The sequence below is a fragment of the Podarcis filfolensis genome (genome assembly GCF_964270895.1).
Source record: "Podarcis filfolensis genome assembly, chromosome: 13".
Taxonomy (NCBI): Eukaryota; Metazoa; Chordata; class Lepidosauria; order Squamata; family Lacertidae; genus Podarcis; species Podarcis filfolensis.
The window spans coordinates 7,071,259-7,090,707 of NC_139615.1; the positions used below are offsets into that span (position 1 = coordinate 7,071,259).

The window sequence follows — 19,449 nt, forward strand, 5'->3', positions numbered from 1 at the left end:
CGGACGGAAAGGTCGCCTCATCCGTAAAAAAATGCCAGGAGGGCGCCATCTTGTACGGATCGTTTCAGAGTTCTAAGAAAAAACCGTAGGAAAGAGTAGAAAACGCCCGAAGGCTCCGTACACCCAGTCGGATATAGCTGCACATTCCCATAGGCCCCGCTCCAGGGCCTTGGGATCGTGCGCTGATCAGTGTTCCTAGTTGCCTAAGGAAGAGCTTTTCATTAGTGAGAGCAGCCATTTTGATACGGGGACCCGGATGTGAGTACCGGCAAACGAAGCGCGGCGCCATTTTGTGATTTAAACCGGAAGCTATAGCCCCACTCACCGTATTGGGTTAGGGAACACGCTCTGCGCCGGCTTTTCATGTGAAAGATGCATTTCCCTTTCAGAACTAACACCTCTGTCTCTAACACAACCCATAGACTCAGGAAAGGCGGCGTGTTTGTTTGTTTGTTTGTTTCTGATATGTCCTGACTGCCATTTTTCTTAAGGGCGGGTAGAGGCTCTTTGGCCATCTTTGAAATGGGCAAGGCTTTGCCGTCGCCATCTTGGCCTTTGGTTGCTAAGGAAGCCGTCGCCCTTGGAAACGGCATAAACAGGAAGAGGAGTCGCAGTGCGGTGGTCTTTGCTGGCAACCTCGGACTCCTGGGTTCCTGGAGGTTGGGTGGATTAAGCCCCCACCCCCTTGAAGGAACTTGGTCTTTAAGCACGTGTATAACATAGATCTATTAAATTATAGATTTATAAAGCGCACATTTATAAATTGTGATCTGGTATATATTGAACAGGCGTGCATGTATGGTTCATGCAAGTGGACTCCTCATGCATGATAACTGGAGCCCAAACCCCCTTGCATTTCAGTGAAGCCAAATCAATGCGTGTTTCTGCCTGTGATACAACTGAAATAAAAGGCGCAGGAGCACAGCCAGTGAAAAAGATGGCAGCCCTAAATTTAGCCACAGGGGTGGGGTCGGGGTGTTAATTTAACAGGGTGAACCCCTCCCCTGCTGCTCTTGTCCTAATTCTCTTACAGCGTGATCCTGTGTATACTTGCTAGGTCCTCAGTCCTACGCTCTTTATTGAACGGGGCTTGCTCCCAGGGAAGTGTACAAAGGATTGCGCTCATGCAGTGTAATCCTGTTCGTGTCCCATTGAATTCTATTAAGCTTATTCCCAGGTAGGTGTGCATAGGGTTGCAGCCTGATTCAAAGCCATTATATGATTTGCAAACGTGGAATAATGTGTGGCTCATTTTATCCAGAAAACGACTTGCAAGTAGCCAGGATGCAGGGTGTGTGTTGTGTAGCAATTGTCAAGAGTCGCACAGGACTTTTTCTGTCTGAAGAAGAGTTCAGTGTGGCTTGGAAAGTTGCCATTGCATGTGATTTATACAGTCTGGGGAAAGATAACATTTGAAGTTTGGGATTCCCACTTGCCATTCACTTGTCAAGTTGTGAAAATAACAACTCCCCTGCTCCACCTCCCAACTACTACTATCAGAAGCAAAAGTTAAGTCTGTGGATCATAGAACTGCATAGTTGGAAGAGACCCTTGAGGGTCATCTAGTCCAACCCCCTGCAGTGCAAGAATGGTGGCAAGATTTTCATCTTGAACCAATCTGACAGGCTTGGTTGCCTTCAGGATGATAACCTTTTCATTTTGAACCATTTGCCCCGGTAGGTCTAGCAAGCTGCCGATTCCCACAGGTCTCTTTGTCTCTGAAGAGGCGCTCTGTGTGACTTGAGAGGCTTGACGTCTCACAGGATGCATGAGGGGGCTGCTGCGGGAAACTGATAGCGCCGTTTGCGAGGGTGCACACGCACGATACGTTCCTTGGACGGTTCAGCCATGGGGTGCCCCAGAGGCACTGCCAGTCCTCTTATCTCCCATAGCACTCCTCCTGCCCCCGCCTGGCACCAGACGGACCTTGGACTCGGTCAATGGCTCATCCTCCTTTACCCCCCTCACCCCGCCCCCGGCAACCTTGGTTAGTTCCTCATGTTAAAAGTGCTGTTCTGGCAGCTTCTGTCTCTTTATTCTTAAGCTGGTGTGGGGATAAGACAACAGAGCAGGAGGAGGAACTGCGCTGTGGACTGTGAGTATCTGTCAGTTTCTCTTTCCCATCATCCCCATCTATATACCCCTTTCTGTCCCCTAATAATAGTGTGTGGGAGGTGGGTGGGAATCCAGCCCCAGAACTGCTCTCTCAAAGCTGAAACCCACCCTCTCTTTTCCTGGTTCCCAGCCCCCTGCATTCTCCACCCCCCAGACACCTCTCCCTGGGCAGAAGAGGAAATCTACAGTGACTAGCTCCCAGCCTCTTAAGATTACCCAACCATTACCTGTTCGGGCTGTTCAGATTTAAGAGATAGTGCCTAGGTAACCTCAGTGCCCCAAACTCGCTTGCTGGACTCGCCTTCCAGAAATGAGGATCAAGGTTCTAGTGCTCATTCTTTGCAGTTCTCCAGGCAAATAAAGAGGTAAGAACCAGGCCCTGGGTCCCAGTATTTGGGAGGCAGAGGGACATCTGCCTGCTTCTAGCACTTGTTTGTCTCCTGGGATAGCATGCTCCCCGCCCCCTGGGAAAGTAGAGGCACTCTTGTCCGGTTTCCTACCTGCCTGTGCGTGCCAGCTTACACCCCCAACCTCTTTTCTCCCAATGCCCTGTCGCAACTTGCGCCTCCTGGAAGAGAACGCCATCCTTTTGGGTGTTGTACCTCCTAGAGCTACTGCTTTATATTAGCAAAATGTGCCATGAGTACAGCAGAAACAGGAGAGTGTTCTTCAAGTTGTTAAGGAGTTTGGGAACCGCTGCCTTTAATGTGCAAGAGACAAACCCATCTTCTTGGTTGTGCCAGGTGCACAAGTACAAGATGCACTAGAGCTCAAATGCCTCAGGTCCCAAAACACCTGAAAGATTGCTTACAGACCCGACAGACCCTCTTAGATGCTAAGATTGGCAGAAGGGGTCCTCTTGGTAGTTCCTCCCCCCCCCCCCGAGGCTGGGGTGTAGCTGGAGTGGCAGGCCAGGAGAGGACATGATCTCTGGTGAACCCCTAAGGCGTGGGTCTTCCTCCCCACAGACGTGGGTCTGGCACCTTCATTATATAGCTGGAGGCTGAAGACACCCCTCCTTACCCTGGCTTTTGACACTTGAGGCGTATATTTTTATCTATATGATTGTAAATTGTCTCAAGTGGTTTTTAGTGTTACGTTTCAATGATGCAGCCTGCCCTGGGAGACCTTATGGTTGCAGGGCAGGTGATTAATAATAATAATAATAATAATAATAATAATAATAATAATAACAACAACAACAATAACAGAACCGTTGCTCTTCTTGCCAAGCTATGGCCAAGACCACCCGCTATGAAGCGACTCCTCAGGATGAGCTGCCGGCCAACTCAGTACTCAACGGGACCTCCTCCTGCCAGCCCCTCAAGGACTCCTCTGGCACGTCTCCCGACGACTCCATGAAGCTGAAGAAGGAAATCTCCCTGCTCAACGGGGTCTGCTTGATCGTGGGCAACATGATCGGCTCGGGCATCTTCGTCTCGCCCAAGGGCGTGCTGATGTACAGTGACTCGTACGGTCTCTCCCTTGTGGTCTGGGCTGTGGGAGGGCTGTTCTCTGTCTTTGGGGCCCTGTGCTATGCAGAACTGGGCACCACCATCAAAAAATCGGGGGCCAGCTACGCCTACATCCTGGAGGCCTTTGGGCAGCTGCCGGCCTTCATCCGCCTGTGGACTTCTCTCCTCATCATTGAGCCCACCAGCCAGGCCGTCATTGCCATCACGTTCGCCAACTATCTGGTGCAACCCGTGTTCCCGTCCTGTGAGGCGCCTTACCTGGCAGGCCGACTCTTGGCTGCTGTCTGCATCTGTGAGTGAGACTGCCAGCGGGAACTGTGGGGAGAATATTTGGGGGAACCCAGCGGGGCTGTGTGAAGTTTGTTGAGAGGGGGGGCATTAGTTGCTGTTTGAAAAGAAAAGTAAAAAAGCCCTGGCAGTGCCTGAGCTGATTCAGCCTCAGGTGGGCTGAAAGGTAGCCCTTTCCCCCTCTTATCTAATCTCCCATTGTTCCTTTATCTTTCTCTGCTGCGACCTTTCCTTCCCAGTTCTGGGAAACTCTTTCCTTCCTTGGCAATGGTTTTGAATCTTCGGCATAAGAGAAGCTTCAGACTTTGTGCTTTGCCAAAGCTCCACCTTGAGCTTCTGGAACTGGGCGTGGGATGGACCCAGGAATTCTGACACCCACAACATGCCTTTAGCTATGGGAGTACCACTCCCCTCTCCGCTTTGGAAGGGGCGGCAGGGCAGGGGAGCAGAATTGGGGGGGGGGGAGGAGTTACTGGGTATAACCAATAGATATGGCTGTTATCTCAGATAAGGCCCAGCTTCTAGCTCCCCTTGCCCACAATACATCTCACTCCTCTAGTTAGACATAAAAGAGAAAAGTATAATTACCGCCTCGCCAGGACTCCACAGCCTTTATCAGCTGCATTTATCAGCTGCTTGTTTGTTAGAAGTTAACCTTGCACCTCCAGGATGGAGAGATAGAATCATAGAAGTGTAGAGTTGGAAGGGACCCTGAAGCCCACCCAGCCTCATTCACTCCCGCTGGAGCTCTAGGGTGGTCTCCAGGGAGAATGAAGGGAGTCCTGAGTCTCTGCTTCCCTCTCTTGTGGAAGATGAGTTGGTTAAAAGCTAAACTGTTTGCATCTGGGCAAGTCCGTGCCTGCTTGAGGCTGTTTGGGATTGGGTTTTGCCACCTGTTGCCTTGGACTGAGCAAGACGGGTGTATTTGATTGGTGGGGAGGGACACTCTGCACATGCTCAGAGTGACACCGCTTTCACATCAAGCCTTTCTGACTCATGGTCTGGTGATCCATCAGTGGTGTCTAAACCTGGCACGAGCCTCTCCTCCGGGGCCTCTCGGCTCTCTGTTCCTCCTAACCCTGCGGGTAATTCTGGGTCTCTCTCAGGAAATGAGTGACTTCAGCTGGGAGACGGGCAGTGTGCTGAGTCGGCAGCTGTTGTCCAGATCCAGCTGGCGAGAAATGCATTGTCAGGCTCCCCGAAACCGCTCCCGTTGCAACACACAGGAATGTGACGGCTGAGGGAGGCACGAGGTCAGGCATGAATGCCGGCGGTGATGGGAAGCTAGTCAAGAGCACCCCATAAGCCCAGTGTGTCTTTGAGCAAAGGGTGCCGGGAGAAGGTTAGAGCAGAGAATTATGTGCCCCTCCCGCTGCTGCCCAAGTGCTCAGTTCTTCGCAAATGCTAACTCAGTAGCAACAGGTCTGTAAGTTAGGCCAGTGTAGTAATCCCCATTTCACAGACGTAGAAGCTGAAAGATTCATTAACCACAAACCCCTAAATTTGGGATCCCCCCCCCAAACCTCTTATAGGGCAAGTGAATGGGACAATGTTGGAGTTTATGGGGGATACCCCTGGTTTGAGTATCAATTACTTAGTTTGAGGGGGGCACTACAAACCATGGGGTTCACACTACAAAACCATGGGGTTCGCACTACAAAACCCAACAAAACAACCATGAAACATTGGCACAGGCTATGTTATGAATCAGGACAACGTCACATTTCTGCGTGTTAACTACGAACCCTGGTTTGGGGAGCCCTGCAAAATGTGGGATTTGCCCGACACAACCTTACAAAACGACTGCTAAACCCTACAAAAGATATGGAAGGCATCTCAAATTTAGGGGTTTGTAGTTAATGATGTTGAAGCTGAAAATCAGAGATAGAAAGAGAACCTTTCTTAGGGCAGTGCTCTGAGTTTCTATAGTGAGATCTCTCGAGGATATGGTCCTTGCTCAAGGATGCCCTCTTCTTAACAGCTGCCTTGCCCTAGATGTGACAGGAGCTCACATCCACATCATGGAATCCTGGGAACTGCAGTTTAGCCCTCACAGAGCTGCAGTTCCCGGTGCCCATGGCAAACTACAGTTCCCAGGATCCTTTGTGTGGGTGGGTAAAACATAATCATTAAATCTACTGTGTGGATGTGATGTATGATTGTCTCCTGGTGTGAGATTCCTACTGGCTTGTCCAGAATGCCATCCTTAAGGCCAGGCTCCTAATGCTGAGGCTCAAGTCTGTTTTGAAGAGGAAAGCTGCCTCTCTTTGATGAGGAAAGTGCCCTCTGTTCATGCTCTGTGGCACCCTTGCTGTCAGGCAGCCAGCTGCAGGAAGTAGCAGCCAGCACTCCTGCAAGTGTATTTCTAGGCGGAAGTGGGGCGAACCATTAGACTTCCTTTTCTTAATGGGTTGGAAGAATATTAGGAAGGGTAGTTCTGTCCCCTTCTCCCCCAGATGTGTGGAGCCCAAGGGGCTTGTTCACACACAATGCTTCCATTTTAGGCTGGGTCACATCTAGCCTCAGATGAGATTATTTGGAAACTAGGCTGGGACAGAAAAGGTGGATTTGAGATGGCCTTGGTCCCACCCCCTCCCCTGAACTGGGGAAACTGAGCTGCTTCATGCTTGGGGAATTGCTGGAGCCATGTGCAAGTGAGTGCAGCTCACGGCATGTGTGGTTTTCTCTGTTCAGAGCATGTCACCCGCCTGATAAGAGAGAGGAATTTATGGCCTTGTTTATAAAGAAGCAGAGCCGTTGTTTGCAAGGTGTCCCCAGTTCCCCCCACTCCTGCCAATAGGAAAGCTCCATCCACACCCTGGAGCCAAGGGGAAAAGGTACAAAGTGTGTGGGGGGAACCTTCTCTGAGCCTCCCTGCCCCATGTCTCTCATCACCCTCCTGCTGGGTTTGGGCGTCTGGTAGAAAGCTGAGTCCCACACAGCCCCTTGAGTCACAACAACTTGTTCCTGGAATAAAGATAAAGATAAAGGTGATCAGAGTGCCAGGAGCCGGAAAGGGATAAACAACCAACTTCTCCACCTCCTTGAGGAAGTCCCATCTCCCTCCCTCTTAATTCGAACTCTGGATGATCGTTTGTGCATTAGCCACAATCCTTGTTATGTTTGCCCATGTTGTTTGGTTTTGTGAATGTTACCTTTTTTATGAGGGGCTAGGATGCTGATGGGGTCCCCCAAGCTTCTCAGCCTGCAGAACCACCAGCCCTGCTTTGCATCCTCCTCAAGGATTCATGGTGGGTGCATGTCTGTGTCTAGAGGCCAGAAGGGAAGGTGGAAAAGATCCATCCCCGCAGCCGAGACACCTGCCTTCAGACATAAAAAGACCAGGAGCTGCCTTATACCAAATCAGGCTGTTGGGATCTGCCTGACTCATTGCAAACACTGACAGCCAGTGACTTTGCGAGGTTTCGGGCTGTTGTAAACAAAATCTGCCCTTTTCCCCTTATGGGGCATCCAAGAGCCGATGTAGAATCCTTACGTAGGTTCCCTATTGGTAGGAGAAAATAACAGAGGCCAACCAGAGAATATTGAGAAGCAAAGCAGCTAGTAAGCTTGATCTTTATTGATCTTTTGCAACAGGGTACTCCCCTCACACGCAGGAAAGGAGGAGGAACCCAGAACAATGGTGCGCAAGGCCTTATATAGATATTTTGAAATTGCCACCCTGTAGATCAAGACCACCCCCAGAAACTTCATACATACATCACAGAAGGGGTGTAGCACAAAACCACCCCCCAGATACATCATACCTACATCACAGAAAAGGCAAATTTGAATGTTGTTTTTCTCCTGTCGTTGTTTATCTCCTGTCTGGCAGGTTACTTGATTGGATACCCTGCTTACTAGATTGGGTTGTCTGGGGAGCCTGGCCAGTCTTTTGTAATGATAAATACTTAGTTCCTGGGCCATGTCACAGGCTCACACCCTATTCAAACAGAGACATACCCTTAAGACAGGATTTGCGAAGGAAAAGACAATGGGGAGTTTTTTCCATTTTCCTTTGACCTTGCAGAGAAAACATTAGGTCAGTTTGGGACAGTTTGGGAATCAAAAATGGTTTCAGGTCGGTCTTCCTGTGCTGAGCTATGTACCAGTAGGTGCTTGGTTGGTACACTTATGAACATTACCATATATCTAAGACCTCCTATCACAGGGCAAAGGCGCATTCTCTCGGTTCTGCGTGGAAATGCCATCAGGGATGGAACCTGGGGCCTCGGCAGACCCCACTCCTTCTCAGGACTAGGAATAGGTGATAGACGCTGTGCCCTGTGTTCCACCCCCATCCCCTTTCCATCTTTTGCTCCAACTCTTGGGCGCCATGTATCTATCAGATCTCACACATGCAGGAAACGAGGGGAATGAAGGTCGCCTTTTAGCTGGGGTAATGCATTCCTTTTGGGCCAAGGCTGTCCCATCTAGCATCCTTGCTAGACTCGTTTGCTGACAAGCCATTTCCCAATGCTTACTTTCGCTCTCTTTTTCGCTCGGTCTTGCATCACAACCCAGGAAGGAAGTAGGACTGGCAGGCCAGGGCTATGATGATTGGATTGAGCTCAGGAGCTGCGTTCATTTTCCATGGGAATAAACAGAAGCGAAGCAAGTAGCGGGGTCCAGGGAAACACCTCCCCACCCTTTAAAATCGCAAAGAGTCAGGATTCAGATTTTGTCCCCCAGTGATATCTCATGAATACACACTCTTTCTCACATCTAGGAGAAGGGGTGCATGTGAGAGCATCATCCCATGACAATGGAAAATGGAGATGGGAGGGTCATAGTGGGGTGGGGTGTGTGTGTCTGTCCTCCTTTGTGCCTGGTCCTAGACTAGAGATGGCTAACCTTTGGACCCGGGGCTGCATTGCCTCCTTGCAATTCCTCCAGGAGCACACATGCCAGCCACGCCCTTGTGCATCACAAGACAGACAACACACACCCTTGCAGAGAGGCTTCTGTTAATAGCAACTCACGCCCAAGAGACCCACAAAAGTGGGGCAGTTAAGGGAGCAGGGAGTCCCCTCCTTCACCAGGTCACTCCAAGGGTGCAGCCACCCCTTTTGCCTGAGGACGCCTTGGAAGGTTTGGTCCAACGGCACTAGACTTTTGTATTTTATTTGCTTCTCGTTTGGAGCAACCGAGGACCTCAGTCCCTCCAGGCGAAGTGTGACCCTCCAGGCCTCTCTGTCCAGTTCTCAGAACTTTCCCCAAAGCACATCCCTCAGCAGCCCTGCTCTCTCTTATCCTTGAGGGCTTTTGCCTGGCTGGATCTTGGCCTTGATCTGCGATGTTTGCCTGGGTAGAGAGAGGTGTGTGTGAAAAACTCTGATTCATACTTTAGAAGAGTTGCATCTGTTGCTCCACCCACTTTTGCCACTGGCCCACCCACGACTGGGAAGTGGCCCCCAGGAGGTTCTCTACAGGGAAATGTGGCCTTTGGGCTGACCCCCCCCCCAATGTTTTCCCACCTCTGCACTGAGAAAATAAAATGGAGTCCAGCAGAAAAATTACTGGGCAGCTGCGTCGATTTCTCTCTCTCTCTCTCTTTCTCCTTTCTTTCTTTCTCTTTTTCCCTTTTAGGAATCAGCCGCTTAGGCATGCATTTATATTTCCGTATTGGATATACGTTTGAAATTGGAGAAGGGAAGGATTCAGTGGGACTTTGCTGTGTATGTGGATGGTCTAGGGTGGAAGAGGCTGGTGTAGTCTAAGGGCCCCTTGCCATGGGATGACTTCTGGCTTCTTTTCTCTTCCAGGCCTCCTCACTTTTGTCAACTGCGCCTATGTGAAATGGGGCACGCGGGTGCAGGATCTGTCCACCTACGCCAAGGTGCTGGCTCTCATTGCCGTGATCATCGCCGGCGTGGTCCGCATTGGGCAAGGTACTCCCATCTCTACCCCTGGTTTCCCCCCTCTTGCCCTCCCTCCGAATTAAGGTTTAGAACGGACAGACGTGGACTTTTGATGCACATAGGCATAGAAGCATTGGAGCCTTCTTGACCTTTACTGTGTTTCAACCTCACAGCCTTTCGGTGTAGTCCTCTGTGCCCGTTCCGCAGTGGGAAAGCTGAGAGTTAGTGGTCCACTCCAGGCAACTCACTGAACCCACGTCTGAGGCGAGACTTGAACCCAAAACCCAAACCCAGACAGACTCACAGCCCACTTTCCCTCATCTTGTGGCTTTGTGGGTTTCCGTTTGCACCTGAACAATTTTCACTTGACAGCTGTACACGTCTAGCGATGGCTTGCGCGAGGGAACAGTGTGTCAGCACCACAGATGGGACTTTTGCACCTCTTCCAATTTTCCTCAGGCAGAATGTTTTTTCATCGCAACTAGAAGTTGACCGATTGACCCGGATGTGGTTATCTTTCCATGTAGGACATTCGCAGAACTTTGCCGACCCTTTCGAAGGATCCTCCTGGCACACAGGGGACATTGCGCTTGCCCTGTACTCTGCCCTCTTCTCCTACTCGGGATGGGACACCCTCAATTTTGTCACCGAGGAAATCAAGAACCCTGAAAGGTCAGCATTTGCAGAGAAAAGCGTGGCTTCCATCCTCAGCTAGCGAGACCGATGTGTTTTGGCATTTTGTGTGGAATGAGGCTGCAGGGACCTATTGGACAGCGCCTGTGACATCCCTAGGGACAAGCAACATTGTTCCCTCCTTAAAATCTGTGCTCTGCTTCCAAAAGAATTGAAACTGACTAACCTTAAGTACTGCCCTCCCTCCCTGCATCTTCAGTCTTTGTCTCTGGTCTTTAGTTGGGCTTTCTGCTGCAGAGAAATGGATAAGGGGCTTCTCCATACTTTGCCTGGAGAGTTGTTTTTAAAACAGCTGAGCGAGAGCTCTCCCTCTTGTGTACTTGAAAGCACATCATACAGTCTCAAGAAATGAGAAAAGAAAATATGTGTGTGTGTGTGATGGAGTTGTGGTGGCCGAACCCCAGTGTTCCCTTCCATTCTATAAGTAGCTGAATTTCCTTTCCTCATTTTAATGGGCTTTGTTTGGGATGGGTTCTTGTGGAGGAGTTCTGCCATCTAGTTGCCACAGCTGGGCATTGCATCACAGTCCGGAGACACTCATCTTGCTTCCTGGGTCCTGCTGTGGGCAGTGAAGGGGGACGCTGTGTGAAGCCTAGCATAAAATGTATTGGGTTTTGCAGAGCAAGCTGTAATCTAAAAATCCACTTTCGGCTAAAGAATTGTTTAAAGGGATCTCGGCAGACATGTTGATTTGATTGAATCAAACAATAGCTTGGCTTAAGAGGGAGGAGGTGGCAGTCTTGCAATTTTCATCACAGCAAAGCGAGTCTGCAGAGTCAAGCACTGTATTTTCTGCTTAGCTGGAGCATTTTTTCATTTAACACCCTGCTCCGCCGCCTGGTAATAATTTTCTCAATATTCTTTAGTACAGCAGGCAAATGAAAATAAAGGAAGCCAAGGGTGACACAGAGTTTCTTAGGCTACTTAGGGAGCAGGGGATTCTGGGAGCTGAGCCTTGGGGAGCAGGGGATTCTGGGAGCTGGGCCTTGGGGAGCAGGGGATTCTGGGAACTGGGCTTTGCAAAGCAGCTTTCTAGGGCCTCTAGGTGGTAATGTGGGCTTCAGTGTATTCTGCTAGCCCTGGGCATGACCGGGTTGCAGGAGTAGTGCCAAGGGAAGTACGAAGTGGGCGGTGGAAGGGAGTTAACATTGTTTTTCCTCACTGCCATTCCTCAGGAACCTTCCCCTTTCCATAGGCATCTCAATGCCCATCGTCACAGTGATCTACATCATGACCAACGTGGCGTATTACACAGTGCTGAGCAAGACGGAGATATTAACAAGCGACGCTGTGGCCGTGGTGAGTGGATCCCTTTCCCTCTTCCTCCCGCCCCCGAATGACAGGTCACTTTGGAATCCAGTTGGCTGGTCCACGGAGGGCCATTAGCGTTGATCATTTACTCAAAAGAACAACTTCAAAGAGACAGTAGTACAATGAGAAGTAACGGAGGGGCAATTCATGAACAATTTTGTTGCAATGATTCGCAATGAGGTGCATTCTTCCCGCCTCAGCCTCTTGGAGTACAGGCGCAAGTAGTCTCTTGTTGAGTTGGGAATGAAGTTTATACTAGGAAACCCCCCCCGCAAGGCATTCACCAGCTCATTTTCTTCTCATGTTCTTTTCCTTCCAGACCTTTGCCGATCAAGTATTTGGAGTTATGAACTGGACGATCCCTCTTGCTGTCGCCCTGTCCTGCTTTGGGGGCCTGAACGCTTCCATTTTAGCTGCTTCCAGGTAACCTGCATGCATCTCCTGTTATAAAGATGTGTGTCTGAACCCACATGCTTGCCCGGCACTTGTGTGCATTCCTACACACACTTCTGATAGGTCTTCCTCTAGAGTTCGCACATGTGTTTGCTACGAATATGTGTTTGCCCACGAGAAGTTCTCACGCAAGAACCGTGAAAAAAGTTTGGTTTATTACAGGGGACAGCAAACTTTTTCAGCAGGGAGCCAGTCCACTGTCCCTCAGACCTTGTGGGGGGCCAGACTATACCGTATTTTTCGCACCATAGGGCGCACCGGACCATAGGGCGCACCTAGTTTTGGGAGGCAGAAAACAAGAAAAAATTATTCTGAACCCCAGAAGCCAGAACAGCAAGAGGGATCTGGCTTCTGGGATACCGTATGGCTGTTCTGGCTTCTGGGGTAACCGCGCCAAGCCTCTTCAGGGCAGCGGGATGAAGGCTCCCCCTGCCCAAAGAGGCTGCGCAGGGCTAAAGCAGAAGCCAGGACAGACGCGTCGCTGAAGGGGCACTGCGCCTTCTCTCTCTCTCTCTGCGCAGCGCCCCTCCTTCACAGGAGAGGTGCTGCGCAGAGAGGGAGAAGGCGCAGCACCCTTCAGCGAAGCTGGAGAAGGAACAGAAGACCCTTCTGTTCCTCCTCCGGCTTCCAGGACCGGCGCGTCGCCGCAAAGCCAAGGAGCCTGCATTCGCTCCATAGGACGCACACACATTTCCCCTTCATTTTTGGAGGGGAAAAAGTGCGTCCTATAGAGCGAAAAATACGGTATTTTGAAAAAACGAATTCCTATGCCCCACAAATAACCTAGAGATGCATTTTAAATAAAAGCACACATTCTACTCATGTAAAAACACCAGGCAGGCCCCACAAATAACCTAGAGATGCATTTTAAATAAGAGGACACATTCTACTCATGTAAAAACACACTGATTCCTGGACTGTCCGCAGGCCGGTTTTAGATGGTGATTGGGCCAGATCCGGCCCCTAGGCCTTAGTTTGCCTACCCATGGTTTATTACATGAAATGAGAGACACAGCGTGTAAATGTTGCTTCAGGCAGCAGAGTTACAATATAAGTGGGCAGCAACTTGTAGAGTAAAAGAATCCCTAACTATTCCCCAAAGCCTAAAGAACGTGAGCGTGACAATTTTGCCACAGAACCTACAATACAAAACAAAACAAGAAAGGTGAGGGAAAATGTATTCCTGTCCTATCGTGACTCCTAGTGTCAGGCTGGTCCTTGACTGTGTAGAGTCAAAAGGGGCCGATGTTGGTGCTTTTAATATCTCACTAACCATTGAAAATCTTAGGGTGTAAGTGCTGTTTTGAGCCAATGCATTCTCAACATTGAGGGGACAGGGTCTTTGGGATGAGTGATTTGTTAGATTACCTACATTCCTATTCTGTTGTCTCTTCCTACAGTTTCCTGCCTATTTCCCTATTTTGTTTACTCTGCATAATTGGGATTTGAAAGAACATAATCCTAGTTAGAAATTACAAAACTGGTTATCTTGTTTGTTTCCTGAGTCCCGAGTTTATCTTACTATTGTCTACGCGGACCCCATTCTTTTTACAGGAGGTGTAGATTAAATTTTGCTGGTAACACCAGATTACTGTGATAGTCTTTACCTAAAGTATTAAGAAGGTCAGGAAGCCTTACATGACATGTGCATGATAAGGAGTTGTACCGGGGTCAAGAAAGTTCATAACGGAGATCTCCTTCTATTTTAAATTATGCCAACTTTTACTTGTGCCCATGATCTTCAGAAATAAACCATGGAAAATGTTCAGATTGGCCCACGCCAATCCACTCCCAGCCCTGGGAGTCATTCAAAATGTAATTTTGGAGCTCTTCCATGAATGGATTAACACCTACTCATTTTCACCAGAGGAACCATGAACCACATTTGGGAGGGGGGAAAGGTCAGCATACCAGAGAGGCCGTTTAGAAACTAGGTAACTTTCCACTTTTGTGCAAAGATTCTGTTTTGCACGGAAGTCTTCCCCCATGTGGTAAAGCTTCTTACATGTGAGAAAAAATAAATGCCTGGATCGACCCTCAGAAACTCACCTGGGATCCCAGGAAACTAGGGGTAAGGCTGTCAGTGTGGATACTAGCCATGTGACGGCTGTGTTCTCTGCCCACTGTTGGTGGCAAAATGGATCTGAATCTGCCCTAATTTTACTTCACGAGAGGAGGCGTTGTGCCACCCTGCGGGTATGGTAGACCGCTCTGAGTGCCAAATATATATCTGTTTCTCAGAGAAAACCCCACCAGCAAAGTTATTAAGCAGAGGAAGAGGGATTGCAGGAGTCTGGGCTGTGGAAGTGCTTTCGGAAAGGCCGGTTCCCTTGTCTGAATGGAGCATCCGTTCTCTTGTTCTTTTGAATTGGCACAGTGGATTCTGGGAACTGTGCCAGTCCCGGGGGGGGGGGGGGGAGCAGCCTGACCCCTTGCCCTGCCCCTCTGTGGGTCTTGGTCACCAGCTAGGACAATTCTGCTCTGCCTCAGCCAGCAGCTTTCTTACGCTCCCTCTCTCTTGCCAGGTTGTTTTTCGTTGGTTCCCGCGAGGGGCACTTGCCTGATGCCATCTGCATGATTCACGTCGAGCGGTTCACGCCTGTGCCAGCACTGCTTTTTAACGTAAGTCCTGGGTAGCCGGGGAGAACACCCTCGTCTGCATGGCAGGGGAGGAAGGGAAGCCGGTCTTCCAACAAAACAAAAAGCAAAAAAGGGCTCTTTGTAGCTCCTGGCATCTTTGTGCAGCAGGAGATGACAGACCTCCCCAGGTTCACTGGCTAAAGACTGCCGCCCTGATCTCTTAATCGGCTTAGATGGGATGGGGAAAACTGAATTTGTTACTGATCAAATATTTTGGAATGCAAGCTCATTTATTGGACTGCTGCATTTCAATTAAAAACCCCCTGTGAATGAACACACACACACACAGAGATCGACAGAGAGGAACCATATGCCTATTTATTCAGAATCCCATCCCACAGTATCTGCAGCAGGGGTAGGGAAGGAACCTTTTTCATCCTGAGGGCCGCATTGCCTTCTGGGCAACCTTTTGAGGGCCGAACACCGAAAACCCGGAAGTGAATGCTTGTGTTTTTGAACGCGCCTCAGAAGTCAAAAGGCTTCCAAGGCGTGTTTTTCATTTTTTTCTATTGACTTTGCAGCCAGCCCTTTGATCCTTGGTTTTCGAACATTTTGGAAGTCGGATGGACAACCGGAATGGATTACGTTCAAAAACCAAGGTTCCACTGTAATAACTCCCTTCCAAGGCGATGTGCAAGATATAATAAAAATTGTTAAAACAACTGAAAGGCAAATGTAAAACAATATAAACCAGACGTCCCATGGCAGTGATCTATTCTCCCTGCTGGGAAAGCTTAAGTGAAGAAATTTCCCGAAACTGCAGGCTGTGGGCACCTGTCTTATCTCCACAGGAATGCTCTTCCACAGAATAGGGGCAGTTGCACCAAAAGCCCTGCTCTGAGTTCGTGCAGAACGGCCTTTCTCTGCAGACCACAGCAGCCTAGATATCGCTCCATCTGTGAGGCGAACAGGGCTGGGTCTTGGATGTGAGACTGTCCTAGAAACCACCAAGACAGCTGCCCTCAGCTCCAGGAAGGAAGACGGGGGATCAAGCGCCATGAGTCAGCACCCAGAATAGCACAAACCTGCACTCCTGGGAGATCTTGTGGGGAGAATGTGGGTGGCCCTTTTTGGAAGGGCCGAGTTCACGGAGTCACAGTCTTCAGGGAGAGATGTGTCTATGTGTTTGGTTAGACGGTGGGCGCTGTGTTGTTCATTGCATTTCTGTGCCTCACTTTTTCTCTAAGGAGCTCAACATGGTTCTTCCCCTCCTCGTTCAATCCCCACAACAGCCCTGAGAGGTAGGCTAGGCTGAGAGAGGCAGGGACCAGCCCAAGGTCACCCAAGGAGCTTCATGTTCGAGTGAGGATTTGAAGTCTGGTCTCCCACGTCCTGGTCTGATGCTCTAACCAGGCATGTCCAAAGTCTATTCCGGGGGCTTAATCCAGCCCACCAGTTGGTTAAATCCAGCCCCTGTGGCAGTTTATTTCTTGGGGTAAAATCCTAAAAAAAAACCTCAACAACTTCAATCCTAAGAAAAGGTCAACAACTCTGGTCAGCCCCCATGGCCCTTCACTTCATCAAATTTGGCCCTCTTTGAAAAGTTTGGACACCACACACCAACTTCCTAGCAGAGCTTATCCCACTTACCATCTATCCCCCCCTCTAATTGTCACAGGGAGCCATGGCGCTGGTCTACCTCTGCGTAGAGGACATCTTCAAGCTCATCAATTACTACAGCTTCAGCTACTGGTTCTTTGTGGGCCTGTCGATCGCCGGGCAGCTCTACCTACGCTGGAAGGAGCCGTCGAGGGAACGTCCCCTCAAGGTAGGGCAGGGAAAACCCTCAAAACTCGTCTTTAAAAAGAAAAAAAGGATCCCGCAACCAGCTGTTTTGCGCTTAAATTCACAAGGAACAATGCATGCTGTTCCTCGAATGCTCATTTAGGCATTCTGCAGTGCTGATCACACACCTTCCTGTGAACGGTGCAAAGCGTTCTGCTGCATTAGACCAAAGTCCACCTCGTCTGGTATCCTTTGCAATGGTCCCAGTCAGTGGGAAGCGGTCCGCAAGAAATCAGCCAGCAGTTCTTTGGGCTGCCTTCCTAAAACTGAGCTGCCTCTCTCGCAGAGCATATGCATTCTGCCCGTGCCCCAGCATCCTTTGCAACACGTCATGGCTGTGGGCAGGTAGTTGCCGTGGCCGACATTCCTGCCAGGAGGGGATGGGCCAGAATGGCCTTAATAGGCAGAGCAGTGAGCTCCGTGCTGGAAATCAATGGCCCCAGACTCCAGGAAAAAGGGTGGTAGTGTAAGGCTGAGAAAAGTTGATGAAAAGTAATTTCTCTCGCTCTGTATAATAGTAGTGATAATTTTATTATTTGCACCCTGCCCATCTGACTGGGTTGCCCCAGCCACTCTGAAAGCGTGCGTGGCAATGGCCATTAGCTTGAGATGGCTCCGGAAAGGGGATTGTTGCATTCCCAGTGTGGTTGCTGTGCTGGTAGCTAAGCAGAGCTTCCATGTTCAGGTGCAGTATACCCCGAGGACTAGTCGGCTGGAGGCAAAGAAAGTTCATGGCTTCCTTATGATCTCACCCAGCTGGCTGCTTATTGGAAAGAGACTGCTGTACCCGTTGAACTCAGCTTGTTCCCTCTCAGTTCTTTGGAGGAGAGCCTGAGGTGAAGGCGGGGAGGTAGTTTGAGATGCCAAGTGCCTGCTTGATGCCCCTTTTTCTTTCCCCACCAGCTCAGCATCGTCTTCCCCATCATCTTCTGCCTCTGCACTGTCTTCCTGGTAGCCGTCCCCCTCTACAGCGACCCCATAAACTCCGCCATTGGCATTGCCATAGCAGCTTCCGGACTGCCTGTCTACTACCTGGTGGTGAGGGTGCCTGAGCAGAAGAGGCCGCACTTCTTGCGCCGGGCCGTGGGTGAGTCAGAGGGGGAAACACCCTCCTCCATTTCACTGATGGCTTCTTAGCTCTCTCTGCCCCACTGCTATAACAACTACGCTTAAACCGCAGAACAGAAATTAGCGTTGGGTCCCCATGTCAGAGGGAGCTTTGTACTTTCCCCCACGATGTCGATAACAGCAAACAAATGTGCTCCGTCTCTCCAACAGCCCTTTCAGGTGTTTGAAGAGAGCTACCGTGTTGTCTCTTAAATCAACTGTCTTCTCTAGGCTAAAGATACCCAAACCCTCCAAAGTCCCTATGAGGAAATGTCGAAGGGAGTCTGGTGCATTTAGTCCTGGAGATGAGTAGAGGGGACACGATAGTAATCTTAAACTGGGCTGATTCTCCCTGAAATATTTACAGTGGTACCTTGGTTGTCGAACTTAATCCGTTCTGGGAGTCTGTTTGACTCCTAGAATGGTTAGAAAACCGACTCAGCTTCCGATTGGCTGCAGGAGCCTTCAAAAAACATTTGCAAACCAGAACACTCACTTCTGGGTTTATGGTGTTCAGGAGCCAGAACATCTGAGTACCAAGGCGTTTGACAACCAAGGTACAACTGTATTAAAAATGCAGAATCCACGTTGCCTAATTAGACTGTAATGCATAGGCAGAGTTGGAGGGGGATATTATTATTATTATTATTCTAACAATAACTCTCCAAACCACCTGCTGCTTGAGGCTTGGACTGCAGGGGTTGCCAACCTTTCTAGGGCCCATTTGCAAACTGGAGAAACTGCTGCATCACTCACTGACGTAGAGCCTGCAGGATCAGACCAGTGGCCCCTATAGTCCAGAATCCTGTTTTCAGGATGGGGCCAACCAGATGCCCAAATGAGAAGCCTGCAAGCAGGATCTGAGCGCAAGAGTCCTTTTTTCCTCCTGTGCTTTCCAGCAACTGGCATTTTGAAGCATTTATGTCTCTGACCGTGGAGAGAGAAAGCATAGCCACCCCACAAACGCTCCCTGGCTCTCTCTGGCCTCGACCTGACGTGTCCCTTTCCTCCCTCCGCAGCCTCCATGACGCGACTCATCCAGCTCGTATCCTTGTGTGTCCTGACGGAGATGGATCCTGACACAGAAGCGAAGGATCAGTGATGCGGACGCTGCCCAGGGGCAGTGGGGAGGCCGGCTTCTCCCCCTCGCCTGCTCCTTCTGTAACAAGACTCTTTGGTGACCTCTAATTTATTGTTTGCTACTTGGCCAGACCCATTCGCAAGGAAGTCTTGGGGGACTTTGCCGGGACAGCTGTTGCAGGAACTGAGAGACTTGCTCGCCTATTTTTGTTCTCGTCTGTGAAACGTGGGAGTGTCTGTGTGTCCTTTTGCCCTCAGCAGCCAAGTCCCAATAAACCCTCAGAGTGCCACAGGTTTGCCTGTGGACGTTTATTCTTACCTTCACGCCTGCAACCTCCGAATTCTTGGGCCTGCTGTCAAATGAGCCTCACGGCAATCTTAAGACACCACCTTAAACAGTCAGACTAATGGCTCACCCAGCTCAGTCCTGTTTCTGCTGACCAGCAGTGGCTTGGCAGAATTCTCTCCCTGGGGATTGAACTTGCGACCTCCTGCATGCCCTAGCTCCGAGCTCTGCCCCTTCCTGTCCACGCTTAGGTTTTACAGCCTCCTTTCTCGAGTCCCTCCCCTTCCTTCCTAAGTTGGTTTTGGAAGAGTGAAGGTTCGCTTTAATCCCTCTGAAAGCGTGAGCAGGGAACTGG

At 50.0% G+C, this 19,449-nt stretch overlaps 1 protein-coding gene across 3 annotated transcripts; it reads left to right on the top strand.

The window, feature by feature from the left end:
• The first annotated feature begins 1,854 nt into the window (after positions 1 to 1,854).
• On the top strand, positions 1,855 to 19,126 carry SLC7A7 (solute carrier family 7 member 7). 3 transcript variants are annotated; one of them, XM_083582027.1, is made up of 11 exons: positions 1,855 to 2,095; positions 2,246 to 2,480; positions 3,349 to 3,882; positions 9,644 to 9,769; positions 10,267 to 10,411; positions 11,608 to 11,731; positions 12,063 to 12,166; positions 14,722 to 14,818; positions 16,455 to 16,604; positions 17,525 to 17,708; positions 18,748 to 19,126. In XM_083582027.1, exons 3-11 carry the CDS (start codon positions 3,351 to 3,353, stop codon positions 18,828 to 18,830), a joined length of 1,545 nt encoding a protein of 514 aa, XP_083438153.1. In that variant the 5' UTR covers positions 1,855 to 2,095; positions 2,246 to 2,480; positions 3,349 to 3,350; the 3' UTR covers positions 18,831 to 19,126. The 3 variants fall into 3 exon arrangements, with proteins under 3 accessions (XP_083438153.1, XP_083438152.1, XP_083438151.1); XM_083582026.1 differs by lacking the exon at positions 2,246 to 2,480 and having other exon boundaries at positions 3,327 to 3,882; XM_083582025.1 differs by lacking the exon at positions 2,246 to 2,480 and having other exon boundaries at positions 1,857 to 2,095.
• The last annotated feature ends 323 nt before the right edge of the window (positions 19,127 to 19,449 follow it).